General features: G+C 35.2%; 1 protein-coding gene across 1 annotated transcript in view; it reads right to left on the reverse strand.

The window, feature by feature from the left end:
- LPCAT1 (lysophosphatidylcholine acyltransferase 1) overlaps nucleotides 1–11,280 on the reverse strand; it is a 59,670-nt gene that overhangs the window by 32,136 nt on the left and 16,254 nt on the right. Inside the window, exons 5-8 of the mRNA XM_052704717.1 lie at nucleotides 11,040–11,100; nucleotides 8,580–8,638; nucleotides 3,017–3,051; nucleotides 408–462 (exon numbers count right to left, since the gene is read on the reverse strand). Coding sequence (XP_052560677.1) covers nucleotides 408–462; nucleotides 3,017–3,051; nucleotides 8,580–8,638; nucleotides 11,040–11,100 — 210 coding nt within the window. The remainder of the gene's footprint in view (nucleotides 1–407; nucleotides 463–3,016; nucleotides 3,052–8,579; nucleotides 8,639–11,039; nucleotides 11,101–11,280) is intronic.

Here is an 11,280-nt window from a genome sequence, read left to right on the forward strand (position 1 = left end):
TTAGTTTGTATGCCAGTGTACACATATTTAGGTATCTAACATGCACAGCTGATTCGTTGGCTGGAACAGCAATCAAGCCATTACAAGAGAAAACTGTTATTCACAGAAGACTCTTTAAACATAATCAGAAATATACCCATTCAATTTAAATAAAGGGAAGAAATAGTGGCCTAAGCTAAAGGGAAAACTATATTGCATTATTCAATTTTAGGTTACATTTTCAGATACAGATACCATTACAAAAGTGGTATTTTAACTTTTTTAATACTCTAAACCAACCATGTTAGAAAAGTTTGAATGCAAACTTCTACTGCAGATTGAAGTACAATATGATGCTGAGTAACAAGTCGGTGTTTTTTTGTTTTTTTTTTTTTGTTTGTTTGTTTTTTGTTTTTTTTAATACTGACCTCAATTTCCACAGAATTGTGAAACTGACACAAAGTAAGCCACAGAATTTCTAACCTAAAAGGGAAAAAAAGGAAAAGGACAGAGAAAAAGTTTAAACATAGTGAAAGTGTAGTACATTACGCTCCAGAGCCTTCAAATAACATTCTTGCTTCTTTATGTTCAGATAAAAAATTAACAGATAAGTTCTTAGAGTATTTCAAGACATTACATTTTGTAAGATGGAACAAAAGCATTTTATATTGAAATTACATCTTATAAAAAACTTAAAAGCACAGAAACAGTGTATTAAGTATCAATCTACACAATAATATAAATTATGTATGCATAATAAAAAAAGAAAGCTAGGCTTTTTCAGAAAGATGTTGCATTCAGAACTGATTCAGCAGGATTTATTACGATCATTATATTTTTATCTTCGTATTTGTCTATAATCAAATGATGTCTCAAAAAAAAAAATTGTTAATGAAATGCAGTAGATGTGTTTCAATAGCCTAAGACACAAGATATCTCTCTCCAAGGTTGAGTTGATTCCAGCAGGATTCAAATACAGGAAAGGATTTAGTGAACCTAAGTTAAGGAGCAGCATCACTTGGCACATTTTATACGGTATCTGGGTAGCTGACAGTAGTCAATCATGAAGCTAGGAGGACTGATCAAAATCCTCTTTGGCAGACAAAGCGCACTTTATATATTACTAAAAGTACTACTCATTTTGCTATACACTTATTCAAGATTGTAACATGTTTTTTGCCTTAGTGTTAGAGTTGTTTAGGCTGGACAAGAAAAGGCTCTTGGGAGACCTCCTTGTGGCCACTCAATATGGCGGGCAGGTTGTCAAGGCTTTCAGCAACCTGATCTACTGAAAGGTGCCCATGGCAGGGGGGTTGGACTAGATGATCTCTAAGGTCCTTTCCAACCTACTTTATCATTCTGTGATTCTAATCTTAAATTATAAACATGAATTTAAGAGTTGATATAAGCTATATCTAACTCAAGACTAAAAGAAAATTTAAGTTGCGTGCCACTGTCAAACTGCCTTTGTTTTCATGGAGGAGGCAAGTTAATCTGCTTTGAATAATATCAAACTACTGAAAACATGACTTTCTAAAATGTACAATTTCCAGGAAACATTTTCAGTTACTTTTATGGATTACATCAACTTTGAATATCCTGCCAATCTTTTGTAAACTGAACTCTCCTGAAAAAAGCAACGTTTCCAGATTAAGTTTTGGCTAATACTACAACAGAGGACAGCAGACATTTGCTTGAGAAAGTGAAGAACACAGCAGCTTTCACAGTATTTTTTTGCTACGACATCAGAAATACAGTTTAAGTCACTCAAGAGAATTAATCCTAATTAAGTAAAGCTGTAATTTGAAATTGACTGAATGAACTTGAATAACTTCACAAGCTGCTTTAGAATTTTATTTAAGATTCATTTAATTCAACTTTGTTAGTAGAGTTCAACATTTTAGAATGAGGGTACTGTACACGCTACAGTGATTTGAGGCAACACATTTACAAGTTCCTTCCTTCTCTTCTTCCTACATGTTCCAGACTCTTCAGATAAGACACTAAGCTGGAAGGTTATTTAGGTTTCTCCACTGATTGAGCTAATTTGCTAGATGGCCCACACTGCAAATGTGAGGGAAGAGGTAGGAATTGATAAGCAAAGACAAGAAATGTCTGCATGCAGTAAATATGCTGCCATACTTGCCTACTTTAGACACTACTGTGGATTCATTTACTTTCAATGTAGAGATTCAACTGAACATTAAACCTTTGAAGTGATAGATGATTTCCTCAAGGTCTCCAAATCTGTGTGTCTTTAATTAGACTTGGTTTAACCCATTTAAAGGTGCAAAATTTATTGAAAAAAAATACCAAATTGAGTCTTGTCTAGTCCCAATGGCTTCCTCATTATTATTAAAGTTGTAGGATCTCATATAAGACATTCAAAACAATAGTTCCGAAGAAGATGGTTAACGGCAAACTACTAATCATAAAATCAAATTCCCCTTAATTTAAGGTTGAGAATTTCTGGTTTTGATTCCAACTTTTTTTTTTTTTTTAAATGAACTCTAATGTGGAAAGAGTGTCTGCATGTATGTATACACATTTTTAAAAGAAGACAAACTCCTCCCTTGTATATCTTACATTACATTAATTTGCTAAGGAACTTCTAAAATAACATTTTGTTTTAAATAAGTCAAAGTTACAATCAGTCAAGACAACAGAAATGGTATTTACACACTCTGTAAATGGGATGACTGCCTTCACAGGACTAGACCAATTTCAAATAAAAGCCATACAGAGAATTCAAACTGATCTGCAGACAATAAAATATGCAAAGCAGAACAAAAAAATGAAATAAACCTCCTAAAAATCTATCCTGCAATCTATCAGAAACTTAGCATCAGAAGTCCATCATTTATAACTGGATTCTTCTAACTGAATATTACCATACCTATGGAATATTATATAAAAGACAAAATCCCACACCAGCATCCAGCGATTACTACTTGACTATATATTCCTACAAATCACGTCAATAAAGCCAAATTAAGGAAAGCAACAATGATTCAAGCAATAAAATATAACCACTTACGCTCCTGGACCTTGCCATGTCCATGTGATCGTGTCCTAAGAAAAGGAAGCACAGCAGTTAATTATTGCACTTTAAACTTGTGACACTATGGATAGTTTAGCTGATGACATATGACTGAGATTTTCATGGAAAATTCAATACTCTCTTTCTAACAGTTCTTAGTCCCAATAAGAGTAAGCCAGCGATGCCAAGAATCAACTGCTCTTACGAAGCTAGGAAATACTCAGTAACTCAAGTCTTAAGCACATAAAAATCTGTATTTATAAAACATCTAAAGATCCAGTGATTCATCAAAAACTTCTAATATTGGAAAATAAAGTTATGGTAACAAAAGCCGATTTTACTTGAGATACTTACTCCATGTGCTTTTTCCTGACCAATCTAGCTGGCTAGGCTGTTCCTTAAGTGTCCCAACGTAGTAGCTGGATCTCCCAGCAACAGGTATGAACTCTATGGTACTTCCAAAGTGTTTGGGACCTGTACAGATGACTGAAGGAAAGTCTTCTCAACTAAGAAGAATTACTAGGACAAGTAAGACCTTATGTCTTACTTCAAAAGAGCATTTTTCCCACTTTTCTCAGTAAGGGCATGCATCACAGAATCACAGAATGTCAGATATTGGAAGGGACCTCAAAAGATCATTTAATACAATTCCCCTGCCAGAGCAGGAACACCTAGATTAGGCATACATTATGGAACACATCCAAGCAGGATTTGAATGTCTCCAGGGAAGGAGAACCCACAACCTCTCCGGGCAGCCTGTTCTAGTTTGTTACCCTCACCATGAAGAAGGTTTTTCCTAGTAGTTATGTGGAACCTCCTATGTTCCAGCTTGAAGAACCCATTGCCCATTGTCCTATCATTGGATGTCAATGAAAAGTGCCTGGCTCCATCTTCTTCACACTCACCCATATTGCACAGTGCTGGCTCACGGTCATCCTGATGCCCACTGGGAATATATGTCTGTCTGATCCAAGAACTAAAAGCTACAAGACATCTAAACTCATCAATCTGCTGTCAAGCAAGACCAGAAGCATTTTTAGCTGGCTGAGACAACAAGTTCACAACTCCAAATCCCAAAGCCCTGTGGGAATGTTTTTTGGAATGCAGAACTATAACCACGCTCAAAAGTGAACAAGTACAGGGTGATGTCTAACCTTTGAGTTCCAACCTTTTTGCTACTCAGAAATTACTGCCAACTACCACTGGCATCTAGCTTTTTTACTGCATTAAGAAGGTCTTGAAAGAAATAAAGGTTATACCTTCATGGTATAATCCAAAACAAAACATCTAAACAAAAACAAAATATGGGTGTAAAACCCTAACAGGGCAAAGAACAGTGAAAGAAATTAACAAGATGCAAGTAATAAAAGAAAACAGAGAGCTGGAAAGGAGTACTGACAAGTAAGTAGATTACAGTAGAGATCACAGTAATATTAACTAAGATTAAGAAGTATCATATGAAAAAAAAAACTGCAATGCCTGGAGACATGATTTTCAGGCAAAAGCCTGAAAACAAGTTTCAAGTTATTGTTCCAATTAACTGGGGGGAAAAAAAGTACAAGTCACTAAAAGAAAGTTAAGAGGACTCAGGAAATTCAGTTTCACAAAAGAGAAGGAAAAAATATTTTTATCAACCTAAGAAAAAACGTTCTAGTTTAGTTCTAGTACTACCACACAAACATATTTTGAAGAGTTTAGGTGATAGTATGTGCCATGATCTTGAAAAAGAAAGTTAAACCCCTTTTAATCACAATTTTAAGCAAAAAATCCATCTCGAGTGAAAGCAGCACTGAGAAATGCAACAGCCTGGAATAACATCAATATTTCATGAAAGAAAAGACAAATTCTTGGCAGTCCTGCAGTAATTATAAAAATCAAGATATGAAAAAGTGTTCCATCTTCAGCAATTAGCACAGGTGCATGAAAGCAGACTTCTCCATGCAGTGATGTTGTTTAACAGCAAAACTATAGACATAAAAACTCCACAAAATCCTTCTGGCATTTTTGATATTTCTGATATTACTGCAATCAAGCACTTTATGGACTCATTTTTTTCCCCCCACAAAGTTTCCATTTGTAAACTCAGACCACTGGAGAGGGTTGATGTTCTCTCTCATCAGATACTAGATTTACCATGTGGAACACCACACTACATATGCTTAAAAAATCCTTTACTGTGAGTGGTGAGACACTGGAACAGGTTGCCCAGGGATGCCCTCTCCCTGAAAGCAATCAAAGCCAGGATGGGATGGGACTTTGAGCAACCTAATCTAGAGGGAGATGTCCCTGACTATAGGTGGGCTGGAACTACATGATCTTAAAGGTCCCTTCCAACCCAAACCATTCTATGATTTTATGATGATTCTAGGTCAGCTCCCTAAACTACAGCAATGCAGAGGAATATAAAACAAGATAAAAACACAAGCCCCTATGAGTTTGTTCAGGCAAAAGATCACTACAATTTTTTTCAGAATCCAGCCACTGACAAATTTGAAGTCCCATATTTAATCAACAATGTTGTGAGAAATTACCAATGTGAATGCCACAGTAGACAGGCATGCTTTTTCTCACTGACAGTGTTAAGATGAAGCAAGAATAAGAAGTAAATGCTCACTACTGGAAAAGTGAATCATGTGCTTCACGAAAGAGAACTGCTTTTCAGTAGGCTCCTGCCTACAATATTTTTATGATAAAAAGAATAAGTCAAAGACTAGAAGTGGTATTTTCCATATCTGGCTTACATATTTTTAATATTTATCACAGCTACCAGTTTATTCTGGTACTCACTCATGCACTGCACTGGCACAGTACGCACTTCAATAACACTGAAAGTACATTTTGAAACTTTTCTATTTATATAATTGATCCTTTGAATTAAGTGGAAAAATATACTTCACATTATTTATATTTGATATAAGAAAATACTGAGAATTATATCAGGCAGCAACTATAAAATTCAGCATTGCAGCAGAATGAGAATCAGCATGTTAAATTACACCCATACAGCCCTGGTACAGTGATGCTGCAGAGATGATGTCAAACCTTACATCAAATAGCACAGTTAACTTCAGAGGAAGCTTGGACATCAAAATATATTTAAAATGGCTCTGATATTTAGAAAAGCAGATAGCCCCCCTTAATTACCAGCACAGACAGAAAATTCAAAAAAAGGAAGAGCTACATTCACAATGAAGGGAATTAGTGTAAAAATGAATTGCAAAAGGACTGCGTTGTTAAAGGATGAGAATAACACAGTATTTCCTTTACTTAAAATATAGTTAATAGTGTACATAAACTATTAACTAATGGGCTAGGAAAACAGAAGTAAGCTTAAAATTAAGCCTTAATTTTAAGCCTTAATTTCTTTCTGATCTTACATCAAGAGGAGCAACAGACTAAAATACTATTATTCCTAAATAAACAATGGCAAAGAACCAGAGACATCATCTGCTGCAAAGTCACAAGGCCTTACAAAGATGTTGAAGGGCAACCTTGACAGAAAATAATCTATTTCTAGTTGGCATAAATTCATAATTCTTTTGCTATAAGAGAATGATTTTCTTTCCCCCCCCCGCCACATTTCAGTCTCTTCCAGTACTTTACTTAGTTCTTGAATGCACAGAGTACAAGGAAATAAGCACGTAAGAGTACACAAACCAGCGACATTCACCCACAGCTTTGATCTGCAAAAGCCTCCCCAGTCTGTCAGGTGCACTCAATTCCAAAACTGTTCTCATCCCTATTTTGAGAAATCTGAGCTCTGAAGGCAGAACAGAACAGCTAGTTCAAGCTAAAAGCAGCAGAGAAAAACTGCATGCAATGCCTAACTACAGTTCACTGGCTAAGAAAAGATTTTAATGATAAATTCCTTTGTAAACATATAATTACAATATGCAGTTGTCAGACAAGATGACAAAGAAGCCACAGACAATTAAAATTTGCTAGAAATGCAGCGCTAGCCCACAAAACAAAGTATTCTCTCCCTACTCCATTCTTCTTTCCTGCTACTCAACTCTTAACTGCATCCTAGTCAGAAATCTCATCTTCATATACCATGAAATCATCCTCTTCCTTTCCCTCCTCATTCAAACTTGTTACAACTCTTCTGCAGATCCCAAGCAAATCTGAATTTAAATAGTGACAGTAATTATCCTCTTGCCTCAATTCTCAATGGAAGAGATCTTAGGAGGTTAAATTACCCAGCAAGGCACCAAAAACTCAGCAGTGCTTTACAGTAATTACAAGTAGTAAGAACAAGTAAAGCTGCACACACATACAGGCCACCTCTTTTGGCTATCTATATGAATATTTATAGGTTTAAGACATTTTACAACAACATTAAAAATTAGGAATGAGCTCAGAAAATTCACACTGATCTATTTTATTATAAGAAGTTTACAGTTACAGTTAATAGAGCATTAGAAACATTTAATATTCATTTACAAACACTGCATATTATGTACTACAGACAATAAGGACATTTTAGTACAATAATATATTTTTGAAGATACTTGCTAATTAATGTCTGATAGCCTTGTATGGTTTGATATTGTTATAACCAATATAAAATAGGAGTAAAAAGTATATTAAGTATGATGTAAGGCATATACCTTACGTTTGAAATTGATAGAAAATTTTAAAACTATGGAGAAAATCTTTTTCCTGGAAATAATTATGTAATGAAATGTCATGGACAGCTTGCTACAATGCACTTTACCCCACCTGAGCATAATAGGCTACTGTATTTGTCACAGCACCCTAACAAAGTTCACTTGGAAACATCACCTAATTAACTAAGGTATGAAGAACGATCTGATTCTTGCAGTAGGACAAGAAAGTATCTACAACAAGAATGGTGAACTGAAAAAAAAGAATCCTTCTTGATCTTGAAGGTAGATCACAAGAGCTTTATCTTTCTTTGCCCTTACTTCACAAAAATTTGTAACAACTGTTAAATTTAGATATTGTAATTAACACTTCACATTTTACCTTAACCTGATTTTATACTGAAAGGCTACTTCAAACACTCTAGCATCTAGCACTCTTCAACCAAATGCAAAGTAAATGTGAAGCACAGACAAGGAGCCACCTTATAAAAATGCGTCAAACACTTTATAAAAAGATCCCTAACTTATTTTTTCTATTATCATTTAGCTAGTTGTATTAATTTGTATCTAACATCTCCACAGGCAGAAGGTGCAGAAACATCTTCCAGCAATGAATGAAGAAAACACTCTAGCATACAGAGCAATAACAGAAAACACAACAAAGATCCTAGACAAAAAATGATTTACGTCTTGTCAAATACACAATACTTTTTGCAACATCCCAAATAACATTTAAAGCACTCATTTAATGGAGCAACCTAATTAAAGAAAAAGCATGTAAATTTTCAGTTATTTACACTGCTAGAGGCTTACAGAATGTATACTTAGCAAATAGGCATCTATAAATACTTTCTAAATTTATAAACCTAATTGTCTGACCTAAAAAATTACAGAAGTATCTGTGAATTTAGAAAACGCACTAGATTTCCAGTTACACTGCAAGCTGAACTTACCAGTTTGTTTGGGTAACGTAAAACCACTGGCTGTACAGGAACTCCAGGAATAAATGCTCCTAGAAGGTACAGTAGATTTAGGTACAGTAGACTTTTTTGCAGTAAAGAAAGGATTACATGATTAATGGTCAGATAGATATGCATAGGAATTAGCTGATAGAGAAAAAATAAGGTAAAGTAGGCTCAGAGTAATTTTTAAAAAGCACTGCAGAGTGATAACCATGTTTTCAAAAGATAGTAGTTAAAATGTTTGCTTGTATTTTCTACATTATCCTCCATTTACATAAATTGCCATGCCACAATTCAAAGCTTGGTACCAAACTTCATAAATGAAATAAACATGGGTACAGAAGAAATAGTTAAGTCAGAACAATTCCCATGATCAACAGCATCTTCTGGTGAAGAATCGGAGCTTTCTAATGTAAAAAGCTATCTACACTTACCTGAGCAACACCCATTTAAAGCAAGTGCATCATTTACAAAATAACAGGGTAAGTTTATTTTTTCCTCACCTTAGTTCACCTCAGAGGCCTATTTGTTTATTGTACAGTGTAACAGAATATACTGAATTAGAGCTACTGTTCGGAAGTGCCGCTTCATGTTAACAATATGGTTCTTTTTCTTGTGAAAACAGTTTGATTTTAAGAGATATCTCTAGTTCTGGTCTAGTATTACACGTGGAGGTTGGTAGCCCTGCCTGTGGCAGGGGAATGGACATTCACGATCCTTGAGGCCCCCTCCAACCCAGGCCATTCCGTGATTCAAATCATGTTTTGTATGCAATGTAGTAAATGCTGCCTAATATTCCAATTAAAATTGAGAACAGAATGATGTTCTGTACTGCACTGATCACGTACTGTATGCTTCACATTTCATTTATTTTTCACATTTTATTTATTTTATTTTAAAACGGATAATTACATGGGTGTAAAAAAAATTGTTAATGGAATATAAACATCTTTAACGAAGGCTACTTTTGAATGGTATCCTGCAAAGATACAGTACTTGGCCCACTTATGCTTCCTATTCTCTCTGTCTCCAAGAAACACAGCTTAAGCAACTTTAGAAAGAACCAGAAGATGACAAAAATCTAAGAGGTATGTGACAACACTACCATTTATACAAAGTTAGATAGCTTTCCCTCTAAAACTAGCTTGCATAAACACAAACAAAACTGTATAATTAGTATAATGAATGTAGGGCATGAGAGCAGAACAGGTAAAGGCACCCTCAAAGCAGTTATTCAAATGGAGACCTGAAGTTACTTGATATAACTGAGATGTCTTGAGAAAAGATTTAGTGGAGGATGGAAGTCGCAGCAGGAAAAGTGAAACAGTCAAGAGGCAGACAGAGCAGCATGTACCAGACCAGAGAAGAAGACAGTGGATTTGAGGCAAAAAGTATATGATACCCGGTGGCTGGAATGTCTATGGAACAGAAGGGAAGAAGGGAATCGAGGCTTTAATGAAGAATTTAGATAGACTTTCAAAGCATGGTTGGGATTTAGAGAAGAGGAAAAGATTGAGAGGAGTAGAAGAAAGAGCAACAGAAGTGGACGTTCTTCTAACCATCACTCATTCATCTAAAAGGTAAAAGTTAAGAGGGGATAAGGAAAAGTTTTGTAAAAGTTTTGTTAGGGTATAATGAGTTTCCTTCAGCCAAATTAATCAGAGCACAGAATCACAATGCTGATTCATTATATTCCAATACAGATATCCAAGTTGCAAGCAACAAAAAATAAGACACAATAAGAAGGGAATACAATGAATTAGGCAGAAAACTAGGAAGAGGCAAACACATTCACAGCTGATTTGCTCACTACAGCCTATTCACTTTTATCTTCCTACTTACACCACAAAGGCAAGTTTCTAACAAACACTGGTAGATCATTGCAATGTTAATAATCCTATTATAACTGCAGTTCACACCTCTGGTAGTGGTCATTGTTATGTATTTGTAAGATAACAGGGTTCTACTAATTGTAAACTGCCTAGAATGCACATATTTAATACAATATCTTGCATTAAAAAGGCAGTCTCTGCAACAGTGCTATACTGGTAGGATTCTTGGGCTGTCTTCACCAGAACACAACTCAGCAACAAACACTACAAAGAAACATGCCACAGCAGTCTGAAATGGATACCAGCTGATACCACTACGTTGTATCTAAATGCAGCAAGACTCAAGGGGCATAAATTCAAACACAAACACTAAATAAGAAACCTGCAGCTCTCAGGAATCACAGAAGGCAAGAAAAAAATCTGAATTATCCAAATAAATGTTTTGCTTAACAGCAAAAGCATAATTCTTCCACAGTATCTGGAAATTTCTGCCCACTCTATTACAAGATTTATAACTCAATTTCTGCAACAGCAAACAAATTACAATGCAAGTGGCATTTCAGAAACTGAAGATACAAGAACATTCTGTAGAGAACAGAGAAATGAGCATCATACCTACCAGGCTTGAATGTAATTAGACAGGATCGGTTTGTGCATGTGCCCTCTGGGAATATCATTATCTTGAAGTAAAAGAAAAAAGTTGACTTAAGAAATATTTGAATGGGGATTCATTTATAAACACATCTTTTTGAAAGACATGTTAACTGACTACATTAGATAAGTTTGCCTTCATTCAAAGTTTTACCTTCGATTCTATCAGAACATTAACAGGGACTAGGAAAACTTGTGCATTAGACTGA

This window comes from Tympanuchus pallidicinctus, unplaced genomic scaffold (assembly GCF_026119805.1).
Source record: "Tympanuchus pallidicinctus isolate F22 unplaced genomic scaffold, pur_lepc_1.0 scaffold5, whole genome shotgun sequence".
Lineage (NCBI taxonomy): Eukaryota > Metazoa > Chordata > Aves > Galliformes > Phasianidae > Tympanuchus > Tympanuchus pallidicinctus.